The 17,864-nt window shown below is 51.6% G+C and overlaps 1 protein-coding gene across 1 annotated transcript; it reads left to right on the plus strand.

The window, feature by feature from the left end:
- The first annotated feature begins 1,306 nt into the window (after positions 1–1,306).
- On the plus strand, positions 1,307–16,582 carry LOC142823207 (C-type lectin domain family 2 member D-like). Its single transcript, XM_089770561.1, has 5 exons — positions 1,307–1,534; positions 7,172–7,273; positions 14,146–14,324; positions 15,486–15,589; positions 15,794–16,582. Exons 1-5 carry the CDS (start codon positions 1,528–1,530, stop codon positions 15,942–15,944), a joined length of 543 nt encoding a protein of 180 aa, XP_089626687.1. The 5' UTR covers positions 1,307–1,527; the 3' UTR covers positions 15,945–16,582.
- The last annotated feature ends 1,282 nt before the right edge of the window (positions 16,583–17,864 follow it).

Below are 17,864 nucleotides of genomic sequence, written 5' to 3' on the forward strand. Positions count from 1 at the left end.
GGTCTAGAGCAGGCATGTCCAAAGTCCGGCCCGGGGGCCAATTGCGGCCCGTGTTCCAGTTTAATACGGCCCCCCAGGTAATTTGGCAAATCTATCTTTTATGGCCCCCAACGAATCCATATGTATTGAGATGAATACATTGTAAAATCTCAGTTAATGTCAGTTGGTCTAAATCAGTTATAAATATATTTGGACACAACATGTATACTTGGTGTTATGTTCCTGTTCATATTTTTTGAACTTAAAAGTTGACAGACAACCTTTATTACCAATAATATGTAATGTACTTTACAATGTTCCTGACATATATTTCAGCTTCCTGGATTTTTTTTTCATCTGGCCTTCAGATATGAAAGGCAGAGTGGTTTAACACCTGTTTAGATTTGTCATCCATGTGACGAAATGAAAAGTATGCCATTTGCAATAAACTTTGCATAAAATAGTTAATTTGCATTTCATTTTAATGGTTCAAAGAATGTCAGGCAAAACGGTCAGCCCTCACGCATGTTCACTTCATCAAATCTGGCCCTCTTTGAAAAAAGTTTGGCCACCCCTGGTCTAGAGAGTCAGTGCAGGCTCCTGCTGTGAGGGCAGGGGACTGGACTCAATGAGCTCTTGAGGTCCCCTCCAGTTCTAGTGTTCCATGATTCTGTGGGGAAGTGTCTGTCTGTGGGAGACACACTGGCAGTTTGTCGGGGACGTGGGGTTTAGAAAAGGGGGGGGCTCTGTGACAGAGACCTGCATTCGGCGGCGCTATAGCGTATGGCTGGAAATGTCTGTGAGCGTGACATGCAGCAAGCCAGGGATGTGCGGAAACGGAAGGATCTGGAAGGTCCAGGTTTAATTTATTTGGGGGGGAGGGGCTAACGCCAGTAAATGAATGATGGCGACACTGAAGTTGGGTTGAAGTTTTTCCGTGGAGAATTGGCTGGCAATTATTTAGGGATCGCACTGGGACCATGGGAAGGTTTCTGGTGGGGCTGGAGTCGTTCATTAGCTGGGGGTGGGATGCGGACCCGTTGGGAGTCAGGGGTGTTTTGCAGACAGGGCCTTTAGGTTTTTTGCCACCCCAAGCACAAAATATTTTGGCCGCCCCCCCTGCAGGACAGGCCCTGAGGAGCAAAGCCCCCTTGCACGTGGCGGCTCTTTGACTCCCACCAGCCCCCCGCCCCCGGCCAAACCCAGCCTAGTCCTGGCCCCTCGCCATCCCCCCCCCCCCGTTCAGACCCCGCCCCTACGCTGGGGGAGGGGCCAGGCGGGGGAGTCCCTGCCCCGGCAGGCGAAGCCGAGCCGGGCCAGAGCTGCGCATCCCCGCCTCGCTCAGGGCAGGGCGAGGCTGCGCGCGCGAGCGCAGGGGATCACGTCACGGGCGCTTCCCTCGCTTGCCCCTCCCCCCCCAGCTGGCACAGCCCCGGGCAGCAGCAGCAGCAGCCGCGCGCTCCGCTCCAGCCCTCCAGAGCTGCGCGGGCAGGCGGCAGCGCTGCGCGCGATATTCAAAGACTCTTCAGCGGCTTTTGGTGCCGCGCAATGGCCGGTGGGTAGCGAGGGCGGGGGTCGGGCGGGGCGTGGTGTCATGTCGGCTGCCGCAGGGCCGCGTGGCCGCCGTTTCGCCCCCCCCCCCTCCGCGGGGCAGTTTCCTGCTCCCTGCACGGCGCGGGAGTGGGGGGCAGAATTTCCCGTTGGCACAAACGCACCTTGCAGGCGCGGGGCTGCAGTTCCGCCCGGGCCCGCTAGAGGCCGCTGTGGCCCGCCCAGCTGTGTTCTGGTGCTGACAGGCGGGTGCACGGATCTCAGGTCCCTGCCCGCCCCTCTGGCTGCAGCCGCCTCCGGCCCTCGGTGCATGGGGGAGAACCTGGAGCCCAGGCGGCCGCCCCTTTTCTGGCTCCTCCAGAACCTCTTCCTGAGATACGGGCTACACTTTTCCCCTCCCCCCCCCCCATCTGTGGTCCATACAAAGTCCTCCTGGCCTTGGCCAGAGCTGCCATTGACCACACCAGAGGAGGGGGGAGGGGGGCTCGGACAGGTGAAATCAGGAGGCGCAGAAATAAGTCTCCCTATCCGGACAGAGTTGTCACTTGGACAGGGAGTGTCGAGGCTGTTCTCCACTCTGGCACGACAAATGCCGAAATGGGGGCCCACAAAAGCATCCCAAGACCTGGTCTCTACAGGTACAAAAACTTCCCCTCAAAATCCTAATACCCGGATTTTGGAGAAATCCGCTGCCACCACCCAAGTAATTTCCAGCGAAAGACAGGGAAGAGATCACTTGAGAAACCTCCTCCCTCAGGTAAAACTCTTCCCCTGCCCCAACCTCCTTTTTACTTGGACTTGGTAAAAAACAGAGGGGATTTACAGACAACAATGGACTCTGCCCTTAGAATTAGGCACTGAGTCAAAGGACACAACAATCGACCAGTACCAGTTAATTAGAACAAGAAATAACCTTTTATTATCAAAACAAAACTATGGTTGCAAGCATAGTAAAGTGGCTACATGGGAAGAGCCACCAGTTGATATACTCATTGGGAATCCCTGGGTTAAAACTTAGTTACAAAGAAAGACCAAACTCTTAACCAGCTCAGACATTATTTCCAAGTTCCCAAACCAGGAAAACAACCAATCCTGATAGACTAGCTAAAGTTTTTCCTACTTACACCTTGTCAGAAGTGCATCCTTGGAGACAGAAGTATCTCCCATGTCCTTTATTCTTGGAAGAAACTGCTCTGCTTTTCAAAGGAGGGAAAAATAAAGACTCCTTTACCCCAGTTTGAAGTTCCTACCTGCATTATTACTGGCTGACCAGATACCTGGCTAGAGACAGAATTAACCCCTTAGTCACCAGGTGCTGGTCAGCACTCCTGAATAAGATAGGGAGCAATTTAAGTGCTGCAGGAGCGTGGGAATGGAAAAGCAAGCAGGGAACGTGACGTGAAGAACAGAAGAAAGTCTTGACAGCCATGGTGGAGCTGATAACATGCATGGCAGACTCATATGACAGCCAGATTCACAGGTACCACTTCCATCGCATGCTAGCCCACATTCCCTTCTCGCTAAGTTCCATAGCCTCCTCTCCCTGGGGCCCTAGAGGGGTTAGGGTTGATTTTAAGGGGAGCCTCACATTCATCTCTCAGGGATGTGCCCCAGCACAAGAGGCTGTTTGTCAGTCTCACATGCATGTGTGATTACTGCATGTGTGATTACTGCATGTGGGGAGGGAAAACTCAGTGGTTTGAGCATTGGCCTGCTAAACCCAGGGTTGTGAGTTCAGTCTTTGAGGAGGCCATTTAGGGACCTGGGGCAAAATCAGTCAGGGATGGTGCTTGGTCCTGCTGTGAAGGCAGGGGACGGGACTCAATGACCTTTCCAAGCTCCCTTCGAGTTCTAGGCGATAGGCATCTCCATTCATTTCATTTTATTTCATTTCATTACTGAACAGGGGGCTTGCAATACATTGCTTCCCCTTCTCTTCTCCTGCCTTTATTTCTTTTTCTGACCCTTCTTTCTTGTGTTCCCTAAATAACAATGCATGATTTCCCAACAACTGTAACTTTAATTATTGTGTTGCATGAGGGGGCTTTACAGGTGTTGAGGCTGTTCCCCACTCTGGCACTCTAAGTGCAGATGGTAGGGGCCCACCAGTGACCTTAAATACTATTCATATACAGGGTTCTGCTTACAAAAACTCCCCAAGGTCACAGATTCCCTGCCCTTGGGAGATAGCTGCTACCATTAAGAGTAACAATAACCCCCTTTTTCTTAAACCGAGGAAGAAGCACTTGAACTTCTTCCAGAGGGATACCCCAAGCTCTATTACCACAAGAGAGCTTGAAAAAGAAACAAACAGAAAACAAACTGCAGTCTTTGGGTGTGTCTAGACTACAGGGTTTTGTCGACAAAACTATACCTGCATCTACACTGCCGCTGAGTTCTGTCAACATAACGTTTTGTCGACGGCGGTAAGCTTCATTCTACAAGGAATAACGCCTTCTGTCGGCAGAGTTCTGTCGACAGAGGGTGTTATTTCATCTACACTGTCCTTTGTGTCTACACTGTCATGTCAACAAAGCGTCTTGCTTTGTCGACAGAACTGGATGTAGTCTAGACTCTCTTTGTCAGCAGAAGCTTTGTCGACAAAAGCCTGTAGTCTAGAGGTACCCTTTGATAGCTGATTTCTTAGTCTAGGCATGTATACACAGACCTCCTGCTACTTTTCAGGACACAAGAATCAAATTATCTCATTAAAAAAGGTGATTTTATTAACAAAACAAAAGTATATACTTAATAAAGCTTATATAGTTTCTAGGTGTTACAGAGTAACTGAGAAAAACAAATTAAAACCGAGAAAGATAGTATCTCTGGATGCCGCTTAGCTATATAGTGAATGCGAGGAAGTACATGGATTTCACACAGAGAAGTTTAACCAAACAACAACAAAAAAATAACCTGATCATGACTAAATATACACTTCTCTGTCTACTCTTGCTGGTCATAAGTATCTGGAGTCTGATGCTGTCTAAGGTCTGTGCTAGATCTGGAATGCCCCTGAACCCGTGGAGGTGCAAGATAGTCCTGGTTTCTTCTGCACTGTGGGGACCAACCAATACTGACGCCTCCATTACTTAGAGAGGAACTGCAGCTATATGTAATCACACCCACCAGCATGATCAAATCCGGTGTCCCTCTTGGACCTTTGTTATTTCCGCCACAACAACCGTGACTCACCCTCAAGTACCGTGTTCTGATATCTGGATCTAAGGTCTGCATCAATTCTACGGGGATTTCGTCGTCTTCTCACTGATCTGCTGGGAGCTCTGCTCTGCCTGTCTCCAACAGTCTGGACCCATTGCTACCATTGCCACATGGGAACCCCCATCAGTTTAAACTTCACAGAATGGTGAGATCCCTTCTCCCCAGTATAGTCTCCCTGCCTTATGTGATCAGTTAGGCTACGTCTACACTGCTGGCTTTTGCTGGCAGAGAGTATGCAAATGAAGTGCTGATTAGCATTTTGCCAAGCTTCATTTGCATAACCTATTCGAGCCATTGATTGCAAAAACAAGCAGTGTAGACGTTTCCTTTTTGCGCAAAAAACCTTTTTGCTCAAGATCCTTCTCTGGGATGTTCACACTGCTTGTTTTCGTGCAAAAACGGCTTGAATAGATTATGCAAGTGAAACATGGCAAAATACTAATCAGCGCTTCATTTGCATTCTCTCTGCTGGCAAAAGCCGGCAGTGTAGGCAAAGCCTCAAGCTAGGTCTACATTGGCAAGATTTTGTGCAAATACTTCTAAGGTCAGAGTTTTTGTGTTAAAGTATTTGTGCAAGAGAGCGTCTACACTGGCCTGTGCTTTTGTGCAAGAGATGCGCTTTTGCGCAGAAGCATCCGTGCCAGTGTAGACACTCTTTTGTTCAAGAAAGCTCCGATGGCCATTTTAGCCATCGGCTTTCTTGCGCAAGAAATTCATGTTGCCTGTCTACACTGGCCTCTTGCTCAAGAACAGTTGCGAAGAGGGCTAATTCCTGAGCGGGAGCATCATAGTTCTTGCGCAATAAGCCCTGATTTCACACATTAGAACGTCAGAACTCCCGCCCAGTGTAGACAGGCAGCATGTTTTTGTGCAAAAACAGCCACTTTTGCACAAAATCATGCCAATGTAGACACAGCCTCAGAGTTTGTAAAGTCAGATTTAAGTTAGATTTAATATTGTAACTGGTGTGTGTGTTTCTCTCCCCTTGTACGGTTACTACCTAGAAACAACTTTCATTGCTTAGATGCTTGCTTTCCTCTTTTTCTCTCCCCTCCCCAGGACTGTTGTTGGGTTCCCCATTCACTCTGCAACAACGCTCCTTGAATCTAAGCTACAGCCCCAATGGTGCCCCAAAATCCTGTGACCTTGCTTGCTGCAGAGTAGTTGTGGTGTGGGAGTGGGGATAGGGAGGCGCTGAACTTGGGGGCTTATGGTGGTGGCAACTTAAACTGCAGTTAAACCAGCCCATGGAGTCCAAAGGCACAGGAGGGGGTCACAACTTGGCATTGCTGTGCAACCAACCTGCTGAGTCCAGGGACAGATAAGGAGTCAGCTGCTGAGTGCTGATTAACCCACCTCTCAGACTGCTGTGGTAGTGGGTGTGTCTGTGTGTTCCTCTCCTTCTAGTGTAGGAAGAGCCCAGCCCTGGGGAACCTAGAACCTGCAGGAGAGAGGGAATTGGCAGAAGGGAGAAGTACAGCCCCTGTGGGAACACAAATAACACAAGCAGCACGTTAATAGAATTATAACACTGCCCTCCTCCCAAGGATAACCCTAATAAATGAGCATGCCCAAAAGTAACAGGCAAATCTGGTAACAGAAGAGGCAGCTGAGGAGAGGTGCATCCAGAGCGCCACACCAGAGGCTGCCCAAACCTTCACCAACAAACAGTTCCAGCTGCCTTTTCTGTCCCATGTGTTATTACACGGGGGCTACATCTACACTGGCACCCTTTTCCGGAAAAGCTTAAAACAGAACAGTTTTCCGTTATAAGTATTTCCGGAAAAAGCGCGTCTACATTGGCAAGATGCTTTTCCGGAAAAGCACTTTTTCCGGAAAAGCGTCCGTGGCCAATGTAGACGCGCTTTTCTGCAAAAAAGCCCCGATAGTCATTTTCGTGATCGGGGCTTTTTTGCGGAAAAGATTACTGTGCTGTCTACACTGGTCCTTTTCCGGAACAGTTTTTTCGGAAAAGGACTTTTGCCCGAACGGGAGCAGCATAATTTTTCTGGAAAAACTCTGACAATTTTACAGTAGACGTCATTGCTTTTCCGGAAAAGCAAGTGGCGGCCAGTGTAGACAGCTGGCAAGTTATTCCGGAAAAGCGGATGCTTTTCTGGAATAAGTGGCCCAGTGTAGACACAGCAGACTGTTTGTCTTTCCCCATCTCGCTCCCCTCCCCAGCCTGCCAGTCTCTTGTCAGAGTTTTTCTAGTTCCTTCATTGTCCTTTGCATCCTGCCTAGCCTTCACTGAGCCAGTGAACCACTCACAGGTAAGTGAGAGTCTCTTTTGCAGTCTGGGTGGGGTGTTAATAGCTGTGTAGAGAGCAGGGATAGAAGAATTATAGAAATCAGAATGTGTGGGTCAGATCAAAGCCCAATGGCAATTGTTCTGGTCTCACTGATGGGTTTTATCTTCCAGACAATGGGGCTCAACCCGTACTATGGAAACATCCAGGTGTCCTTGGAGCTGTAATTGGGGCTGCGGTGGTCATCATAATTGCTTTAGCAGCAGCTCTGGGAGGTAAGTTCCCACCCCCTGAAGAGTCAGTCTCTGGGATTTTCTGCTTTTGTGATGCCTATTTTCTAGAGCTGGCAGGGACCTTGAAAGGTCATTTAGTCCAGGCCCCTGCCTTCACAGAAGGATTAAGTACTATCCCTTACAGATTTTTGCCCTAGGTCCCTAAATGGCCCCCTGAAGGCTTGAAGTCACAACCCTGGGTTTAGCAGGCCAACACTCAAACCACTGAGTTATCCCTCCCCTCACTGTCTGCTCCTGGGCGCTTGTAGACAAGAGAGTTTTATAATGTCTGCTGTACTTAATGGATAGTGTGAGAATAAATGTTAAGCAGCTTTAACTCTGCCAGCCACTCTTCTCTGGTTAGCAGGGAGGAACAGTCTTCTAGGCCCGTGTAAAGATGCATCAGGCAGACACTGCATGTGTCTGTATCTGACATTAACATAGAAACAGATTAGAAGGATCCTTATGATTCAGCATGATCACACTGCTGTTCTTAGGAGTAATTAGAATACAGACTGTACTATAAAGAAAATATGATGAAAGATTAAAAGTTTGTACTAACAGAAGCTTTGCAGTGGAACTTTAAGCAACAGCCATGATGGGGTGTGGGCATATGTGTGCCTTTGTGTGTATGAATATGCATATACCAGAATAATGTTACGATGGCAATAAATGTGGTGTTTTGCCTTCTCGCCCCGGAAAGATATCCTGTGAAATTCTTTCAAGGATAAGAATCGAGACAGGTTGAGGATCCTCTTCCTGGCCCGTGGTACAGGTTTGCAGTTTTTGTATTGCATACTGTGTGCTGAAAATATTGTTAGCAAGGTTAAGAACTATTAGTAAGTCTTAACAACTAATTGGTTAAACTAGGATGAGAAGTTGATAAACATTAGACATTTAAAATGTTAAAGGATCAGGAGGCGTGGAGGGTAACTGAGGAGCCCACCCTCCTGTAAATTGGTAATCGGACAAAGCCTATGTCCGTGGAAAGGGGCCGATGAGCACGGAAAGCAGGATCAGGTCCAGACAAGCAGGCAGGAAAGCAAGCAAGATTGGAAAATAGGTTCAGAGTCCTGAGAGCACAGTGGTAGGAGTAAAGGAAAGCAGTAAGTCCAGGCATTGGAAATTCAAATCCCTGAAATAAAATGTGGAGTGGTAACATCTGAACGAAAGAACTTTTCCTTTTGGACATGAGCAAGTATTTTAAGGAAAAAGAGCGAGATGTTAACTCTGCAGAGTATGGAGAGAATGGAGACATCAGATTGTTGTAAAAATGCTAAAAAGAAGAAAAGCGTGATAGGAAAAGAATTCTTGGTTTCTTTGCAGCCTTTTGAAAAATGGGCCCTTTTCCAAGGGAACCTCTGTAAATAATCCAGGCAAAGAGACAATCTGATTTAATATTTGACTATGGACACGTTAGTTAAATTTAGTTAAATTTGCTAAAAGAGCAGAAGGGGTTTCTATTGAGACTTGACCGCCCAAATGTATAAAATGTGCGCAATCTATGCACAGGTGTGTAAAAATAATTAAAGTAGTGTAAAGGAAATTAAATAAAGGAGAATGTATGCATGTATGCATCTCTGTGAGATTTTTAAGACCTCCTTAAACACTTCTTTTTTGCAGGTTTGTAAAGCTCTTTTTTGTAGGCTTCAGATGATTTGGTTTGGTTTGGTTTGGTTTTTAATAAAGCCAATTCATTCAAAGTTGCAAAAGTGACAAGACGCTTTTTGCCAGACAGAGGTAACTAGTGTTGCTTTGGCTTTTGGTATTCGACATGTAACCCCTTAAGGTATCTCAATGCTTTATCAGGTTCAAAGTCTTCTTATAAACCAAGTTATGGCTGATACAAAGGGTAGCCAAAACCAAGAAAATAGAGAGAGAGCCTGGATTTCTTGTTCAGTTACTACCTGAAAATAAAGGTAAAGGTTTGCAAAGTAAAGAAACTCTACAAATTTTGCCACCTCACTGTTTACCCATCTCTTCAGATAATTTATGAATATGTTGACTAGGATTGGTTCCAGGACAGACCCTTGGGGGACCTCACTAGTTACCTCTCTCCATTCTGAAAACTGACCGTTTATATCTACTCTTTGTTTCCTGTCTCTTAACTTTTACCAATCCACGAGAGGACCTTCCACATGACAGTTTAGTTTGCTTTAGGTGAGGGACCTTGTCGAAGGCTTTCTGGAGATTTAAATGCATTATATCACCTGGATCCCTGTAGTGAGTCAGTGTGGGGATCCTGTTGACCCTGAAAAGGAAACTCTCTCTAAGACCCCTTACTGGGCTTGGCCAGAGCAACTCAGCCCCTGAGGACCAGAGGCTGAGGTAGGTAGACGGTGGAAGTGGGAAGCGGCCTAGGGACAGCCATTGGGTTGGTTGAGGAAATGGAGGTCAACTGGTTGGCGTGTTGCGGTCAGGATCTCCGCTGACCCAGTGGTATTCCGTACTGCCACTTTTAGGGCCCTGGGCCAGGACGCAGTGAAGCAGGTGGGCCTACATCCCCCCCACCACTCTTCCCTTTGGAGGGCAGATTTCCCCTGAGGGGATAATCCCCCTAGGTGTGTCTAGACTGGCAAGTTTTTACGCAAAATCATAGGTTTTTGCGGAAAAACTTGCCAGCTGTCTACACTGGCCGCTTGAATTTCCGCAAGAACACTGACGATCTCATGTAAGATCGTCAGTGTTCTTTCGGAAATACTGTGCTGCTCCCGTTCGGGCAAAAGCCCTCTTGCGCAAATCATTTGCGCAAGAGGGCCAGTGTAAACAGCACAGTACTGTTTTGCGCAAAAAAGCCCCGATCGTGAAAATGGCAATCGGGGCTTTTTTGCGGAAAACCACGTCTAGATTGGCCACGGATGCTTTTCCGCAAAAAGTGCTTTTGCGGAAATGCGTCCTGCAAATCTAGACGCGATTTTCCGAAAATGCTTTTAACGGAAAACTTTTCTGTTAAAAGCATTTCTGGAAAATCATGCCAGTGTAGACATAGCCCCTGTGCTTGTCGACTTTCTTCCAAACAAAGAGACCCGACCCCTCGCCCCCAGCCTGCAGCAGGGCTTGACAATCTATGTAATCTACTTGCCCTGGGATTACAACCCGGAAGAGCCGAGTTCAGGTGATCTGCGCATGCTGGCGAGCAGGGCTCACCGTGGCTCAGCGAGTCCTATTAGTAAGTCCCAACAACTAATTGGTGAATCTAGGATGAGAAGTTGATAAACATTAGACATTTAAAATGTTAAAGAACCAAGAGGCGTGGGGGGTAGCTGAGGAGCCCACCCTCCTGTAAATTGGTAGTGGGACAAAGCCTGTGTCCGTGGAAAGGGGCCGATCAGCACAGAAAGCAGAATCAGGACATCAACTGGTCTGTGTGTTGTGGTCAGGATCCCCACTGACCCAGTGGCACCCTGCACTGCCACTGTTAGGGCCCTGGGCTGGGATGCAGTGGAGTGGGTGGGCCTGCGTCCCCCCCCCACCTCTTTCCTTGGGGGGCTGGTTTCCCCCCCGAGACCCGACTCCCCTTCCCCCCCAGGCTGCAGACAGGCCTGCACTTTGGAACTATTTGTTTGTTGCCCCGCCCTGACTAAGGGTGCGGCTTTTCTAAGCTGAGGCTCAGCCTGACTCCAGGCCCGAGCCGCTGAACTGCTTTTGGGGTTTGCTTTGGCCTAGGATCTGGACATTTGGACTGCGGCTCAGCTGGGCTATAGGCCAGAGACCCCCCGTTACCCACTGGTAGGCCAGCTCAGGAGCCGGATTTCCTAGGCCCCCGAAATGGTCTGGCCGTCATCTAGGGTTCATCTAGACTGTCAACAAAGCTTCTGTCGACAAAGAGCATCTAGACTACAGCCAGTTCTAGTGTAGACGCAAAGGACAGTGTAGATGCAATAACACCGTCTATCGACAGAATCCACTTTTGTAGACACACCCCTAGTGAGGCAGCTTGGCCTCCCTCCAGCCAGAGACGAGTCCAGTCCCCCTTGTCCAGACGCTTGTTGCCCCCCTCAAAGAATTCGAGTTGATTTAAGGTGTAAATGGTCTTAGGAAGCAAATCCAGCAGCAGCAAATCCAGCAGCAGCAGCAAGCCCAGCAGGTCACATCCACTTGTTGGGGGTCTGATTCCCCCTAGTGGCTGCTCCATGGAACTGGTTGAATTACTGCACCACTCTTAATCTTCTGTTGTATTCAGAGGAAATGCAACCCAACACCATGGGTGGGAGGGACAAGGGGCCAGCCAGTAGCTGGTGGGACAAAGTCCCTAGGCATCAGGGAGAGGTAGCGGGGGGAGGCTACCTGAGAACAGCAAAAAAGATCAGCCCCCAACACACCACACTCACCAGTAGTGGCAGGGGAAGATGAGCAACACAGCCCCAACTCTCTCTGCTCTCCCGGGGCATCCCTCAGAGCGGAACAGCCCCTGCACTCACGGGCAGGAAGCAGAACGACGTGACTCTGGGAACAGAACAGGCCATACCGCCACTGCCAGCACCAGAACCCTGGCAGGTAGTCCCCTGGGCACATTGTCTGGGGGGGAAGAGGGAGAGGGCGGAGCAAGGGCAGGGAAGGAGTGGGGCAAGTTTGGGGAAGAGAGGGCAGAGGGCAGAGCAAGTGGAGGGAGAGGCAGGATCTGGGGTATAGGGGATTTGGCTCTTCCTTGGTCTGGGTGAGGGTCACTGGTCTGTGCCCCCTCCCCTCATGTGCCTCCGCGCCAGTCACCCCTCTGTGTGAACCTTTCTGCTTTGAGGCTGCATGGAGGGGGGCAGAGTGCCCTGGGGCAGGCTGTCCCCTCACCTCCTACCAGGGTGTGTGTGTTGCCATTTGCTATGAAGCAGCAGGTACTGGCGGCTCTCAGAGAGCAGCCGTGTAACCCACGGGTCTGATCTGTTCTCAGAGTCCCTGTGCTCCCGTGCCTGCTCATTCTCCACTGAGAGATGGGAATGATCTCTTTCTGGGTATGTCTACACTAGAAAGTTAGTTCGAACTAACGGACGTTAGTTCGAACTAACTTTCCTATGCGCTACACTAGCGCTCCGCTAGTTCGAATTTGAATCGAACTAGCGGAGCGCTTAGTTCGAACTAGGTAAACCTCATTTTACGAGGACTAACGCCTAGTTCGAACTAGCTAGTTCGAACTAAGGGCTGTGTAGCCCTTTAGTTCGAACTAGTGGGAGGCTAGCCCTCCCCAGGTTTCCCTGGTGGCCACTCTGGCCAACACCAGGGAAACTCTATGCCCCCCTCCCGGCCCCGGACCCCTTAAAGGGGCACGGGCTGGCTACGGTGCCCGTGCCAGGTGCAAGCCTGCCAGCACCCAGCTAGCAGACCCTGCACCTGGCACGGCACAGAGCCACCCACCCGATGCCCCCCAGCCCACCCCCTCTTGCCGGGACCAGGCTGGCGGCTCCCGGGAGCTTGCCCTGGACCGCAAGAGGCGGGCACCTTCCTGGGCTAGTGCGGACATCGTGGACCTCGTCCACGATCTCCGCACTAGGCACAGGAAAGTGGCCGTCTAGGGCAGGAGAGCTGCCAGCCTGGCCACCCAGGACCAGGTGTGCATGAAAATCAAGGGGGTCCACTGAGACCCCCGACACTGAGCCCTGAGCTTACAATGGCCGTACTGGGTCAGACCAAAGGTCCATCTAGCCCAGTAGCCTGTCTGCCAACAGCGGCCAACCCTAGGGACCCTGGAGGGGATGGACCGAAGACAATGACCAAGCCATTTGTCTCGTGCCATCCCTCTCCAGCCTTCCACAAACTTTGGGCAGGGACACCACTCCTACCCTCTGGCTAATAGGACTCCATGGACCCAACCTCCATGACTTGATCTCACTTCCCTTTAAACTCTGTTCTAGTTGTAGCCTTCACAGCCTCCTGCAGCAAGGAGTTCCACAGGTTAACTATTTGCTTTGTGAAGAACAACAACTTTCTCTTACTAGTTTCAAGCCTGCTACCCATTCCTTTCCTTTGGTGTCCTCTAGTCCTTCTTTATGGGAACTCAGGAAGAACTTTTCTGAATGCACCCTCTCCACCCAACCCCTGCTTTTAGAGACCTCTATCCTGTCCCCCCTCCGTCTCCTCTTTTCTAAGCTGAACAGTCCCAGTCTCTGTAGCCTTTCTTCATCTGGGACCTGTTCCCAACCCCTGATCATGTTAGTTGCCCTCCCCTCTCCCAGCCTTTCTCTTCCCCTCTCCCACCTCCTTTTCCCAGTCTCCCCCAGTTTTTTTCAATAAAGACAGAGTCAATGTTGGAAGAAACGTTATCTTTATTTTGTACATCAATAAGAAGGGGGGCTAGGGAAGGGTAAGTGGAAGGAGGTGAGGGAGGTATGGGGTACGAGCCCCCGATGGCGAGGACTGGGCTGGCTCTGCGGGCTTCTGGGGGTGGAAGCTCTCCTGCTGCCCCCCAATTACCCCCTCTCCCCAGATGGCAGCCTGCGGCAAGTGCAGCCGGGGTGATGGCCGAGTGGTGTGATGTGCTCAGTGTGGGCACTCAGGGCACTCCAAGCCAGAACTTCTTTGCAAGCGGGGCACCCCTGAGAACTGTGTGTCCGGGGTGGGGGTCGGGACCCTTTAAGCGCAGCCCTCGGCTAGCCTGAGACAGCATCTCCATGCTCTAAGTCCTCCTTTTATGCCCTGCCGGCACTGCTTCCGGCCAGCCTTAAGCCCTGTTCAGAGTCCACTCAATGTGGACTTACTAGTTCGAACTAGCAAAACGCTAGTTCGAACTAGTTTTTAGTTCTAGATGCGTTAGTTCGAACTAGCTTAGTTCGAATTAACTAATTCGAACTAAGTTAGTTCGAACTAGCGCTGTAGTGTAGACGTACCCTCTCTTTCTCTTTCTCTTTCTCTTTCTCTTTCTCTTTCTCTTTCTCTCTTTTTCCAAGTGGAAAGATCTAAACAGCCTCCTCCCTGCCCCCCTACTTCTGGGTGCCCGGAGAACTGGATCAGAATCCAGGGGAAATTCTACTATTTTTCGAAGGCCGAAGGGAACTGGACCAACAGCCAGAAGAACTGCTCCTCACACGCTGCCTCCCTGGCCACGATTGAGAGTCTACGGCAGCTGGTGAGCCGCACGGACGCTTTGTGCCAAGCCTGACGATAGCCGGCACCGCAGGCTGGGCTGGAGTCAGGCTGGGCCCAGCCCCTCTAGGGCAGAGGGGAGCTGGGCGCCTCCCGGGCTGCGGGCCAGAGTCGGTGCGGTTCTGCCAGCCAAATTCTGGTTGGTTCTGGGGCTCCAGCCTTCCCCACCCTCCAGCTGCTCAGCGCCCCAGTTTGAGACTCCCCCTGTGCGGGGCTGAGCCGGCTGCAGGCCCAGCAGTAAGGCCTGATGAAGAAAGGGGCTTTAGGGACTGGAACCCTGCACCCTCTCATCTTGGGGCCCTGGCTGCAGCCTGTAATGCCCGTGTTCTGGGCCATCCCCATCCCAGACTGCTCCACTCCCCTGAGGGACGTGCCTGGGAGCTGGGCGGGAGGGAGCGCAGTGGGCTGGGGCCAGGTCACGCTGTTTCCTAGCACCGCAGTGAATGCAGGGGTGGAGCATCCCCTGTTGCCGGTCCCAGTCCTCCCCTCACCCCTGGTAATTTCCCGGGCTCTGTCGCTTGAGGAAAAGGGACTTGGAAGAGGGGATGGAGCAGGGGTGGTAAGAGGTGGGGTCAGATGGAGCCTGGGGTGGCAGGAGAGAGCGGGGGTAGTCCTTGGTCCTGCATCTTCCTAGGGCAGGCGCTAGGTAGGGTCCTATCCTAGCCCCCTCCCCAACTTCCTGCCCTGACCCCCCTCCCCAAAGTGGAGGTTGCACGGAGACAGCGCTTGAATGAAATGTGTTACTTTTACCTTTGCTCCCCAGCTCTGCAAAGCCCCAGAGTTCCCCCATGGTTGGGGTGGGGACAATTCACCCTGCCCTGTGCTCCCTGCCCTCCACTGCCCTGCGCTGGTGGCAGGGGTCTGTCTGCCCCCTCCTGCAGCTCCCTCTCCCCTCTGCCCTGCTGCGCCCTGAGAAGGGGCCACTGGGCCGACAGTGACCTTGTTGCTCAATCCCTGCTTCACCCAGTAGGTCCCACAGCTCCAGGACCTGGTCGGCTGAAGGGTTAATATGGTCGGCTGAAGGGTTAATACTGATCTGATCCCTTCACCCAGTAACAGTGAAAGAGGCCTCTGGAAATCCCCTGCTGCCAGAGGGGGGGAGCAGCAGAGTTGGGCTAACAGCTGGTTTTGTTGGGTTTCTAAGCGCTCCCTGCTGCCCTACCCAGGCAGACTGGACCACTGGATCGGCCTCCGGAAGGACGCAGGCGGGGTCTGGAGATGGGTCAATGGCACCGAGTTCGACCATCGGTGAGTCTGTTTCTCTGCATTGGGTGGGAGTTGATGGAAATGCCCCACTGGCTGCTTTCACCTCCCCTCCAGCCTGGGGCTGTGCAGGGAGGGGGCGGATCCTGAGGGGCTGTGAGTGCGGTAGCTCCCCTCCCTCTCCTGGGGTGTCTCCCCTGGTCTGTGCCTAACACACTGACTCTCGCTCCGACTGCCTCTGGCTTGCAGGTTTGAAATACAATCTGCAGCCGACTGTGCCTACCTGAATGACGACCTCAATGTCAGCAGCTCCAGCTGCAGCACGCCGAGGAAATGGCTCTGCAGCAAACCTGATGCTCCTACCCAGGGAGAGGAGCGTGTCGTGGGAGGGAAATCATGAGCCCAAAGGAATCTGTTCCGGTCTCCTCCATGACCTCCCAGTGGCGGATGAAGGCCCAGCTGGGGAAAGCAAACCCCAGTCCCACCCCTGGAGCCAAAACCCACCCACCCCCAGCCCGATCCTTCCTGGCCACCTGGAGGGCTGGGGCTGCCGTGCTGTGGCCCGGGCTCCAGCCCTCCCTGGCGGCTAAGAAGCCGGACCGCCATGCCGCGTCCCCAGCCCTCCCTGATGGCTAGGGAAGCCAGGCTGCTATGCTGTGTCTCTAGCCTTCCCCAGCATCCAAGAAGCTAAGCTGCCATGTCACAACCACAGCCCTCCTGCCTGCCAGGCATGTAGGCAATTTTGGGAAGGAAGGATTCAAAAAACATAAAGATCGTGTGTTACAAGAGGAAGTGAACCGGGTAGTTAACCCAGTGTTACCAGAAATCAAGGGAATGTCATAGGAAGAGCAATTTACAGTTTATAATATGCATGCTATAACCCAACTGGGTAATGAGACACAAATCATTAATCAGCCAGTTGCTTTAAACCCGAGTGGGCGAGTGTATTTGTCGAGCCCTGGTTATAAACATTTAACACTTGTTAGTTCCATGGACTAGACTTGTTTACTGCTACTAAAAACCGTGTGTGATCCTGCACGCCCTTTTCATCCCTTCTTAACCACTAATGTTGCACATTTCCAAGGTGCTATGGAAAGTCCCGCTGGCTGAGCCTTTCCAAGAGCAGAGCTGATCTCAGCATCTGTATTATGCTGCTGAGGGATGTGACCCATTTCTTTGCCAGTGCTAGAGGAGGCCAGAGGGCCCGGCTCAGCAGGACAGACTGAGGCAGGACAGGAGCATGATGGTACTCACATGTGGAGGCCTCCCCGGCCTCGGACAACACAGGCGATCGGCTCAGGGGTCCTGAGTCCTGGGCAGGCTGCCGGCAGGCTCCTGGCTCTCAGCGTCCTCCTCCTCCTCCTCCGTGTCAGGAGGGAGCGGTCCCTCTGCCCCGGGGTCAATCACCACCCTGGGGGCAGGGACGGCATGAGCCCCCAGGATGCAGTCCAGAGCCAGAAAGTGGGGGCAGGCCTCCGGGTCAGCCCCTGGCAGGCAGGCCCGGGAGTAGGACTGCCGCAGGTCCTTTATCTTGCAGCGGACCTGCTCCCTGCTGCGCTGGTGGCCTCTGGCAGCCAGGTTCCTGTGGCTAGTGCGGAGATCATGGACATTGGAGGCTTCCCCCCAAACCTCGATGAGGTCCACGATCTCCGCACTAGACCAGGCGGGCGCCCGCCTCTTGCGGCCCTGGGCAGGCTCCTGGGAGCCGTCAGGCTGGTCCCGGGAAGAGGGGGAGGGCTGAGTGGCATCGGGTGGCTGGCTCATGGGGTGTCAGGTTCAGAGTCTGCTGGCTGGGTGCTGGCAGGCTTGCAACTGGCACAAACACTGGAGCCAGCCCGTGGCCCTTTAAGGGCTCCGGGGCCAGGAGGGGGGCAGTAGAGTTTGCCTGGTGTTGGCCAGAGTGGCCAGCAGGGCAAGCTGGGGAGGGCTAGCCTCCCACTAGTTCGAATTAAGGGGCTACACACCCCTTAATTCGAACTAGTAAGTTCGAACTAAGCGATCCGCTAGTTCGAATTAAGTTCGAACTAGCGGAGCACTACTGTAGCGCCTATCAAAGTTAATTCGAACTAATGTCCGTTAGTTCGAATTAACTTTGTAATGTAGACATACCCTAAGTAAACAAACCGGAACAGTCTGGTAGCACCTTTCTCAGTGTGGTCCACAGATCACTTTGAGAAACACTGATTTATATCTTTCACCCAGCATATTCCGGTGTACAAAATAGTCCTTTTAATTGGCAGGATTGTTTATGCAAAATTTGGTATCTGCAGGTAATTGGGAAGTATGACTTTATTTTGCACAAACAAACTCTTTAAAATAT

Source organism: Pelodiscus sinensis, chromosome 19 (genome assembly GCF_052426305.1).
Source record: "Pelodiscus sinensis isolate ZL-2025 chromosome 19, ASM5242630v1, whole genome shotgun sequence".
NCBI classification, from domain to species: domain Eukaryota; kingdom Metazoa; phylum Chordata; order Testudines; family Trionychidae; genus Pelodiscus; species Pelodiscus sinensis.

Excerpts from the sequence above, each read along its gene's own strand:
- LOC142823207 (XM_089770561.1), top strand. Across the intron at positions 7,274-14,145 it reads TTTAGCAGCAGCTCTGGGAG|TGGAAAGATCTAAACAGCCT; the intron begins GTAAGTTCCCAC and ends TCTTTTTCCAAG. Across the intron at positions 15,590-15,793 it reads GGCACCGAGTTCGACCATCG|GTTTGAAATACAATCTGCAG; the intron begins GTGAGTCTGTTT and ends TCTGGCTTGCAG.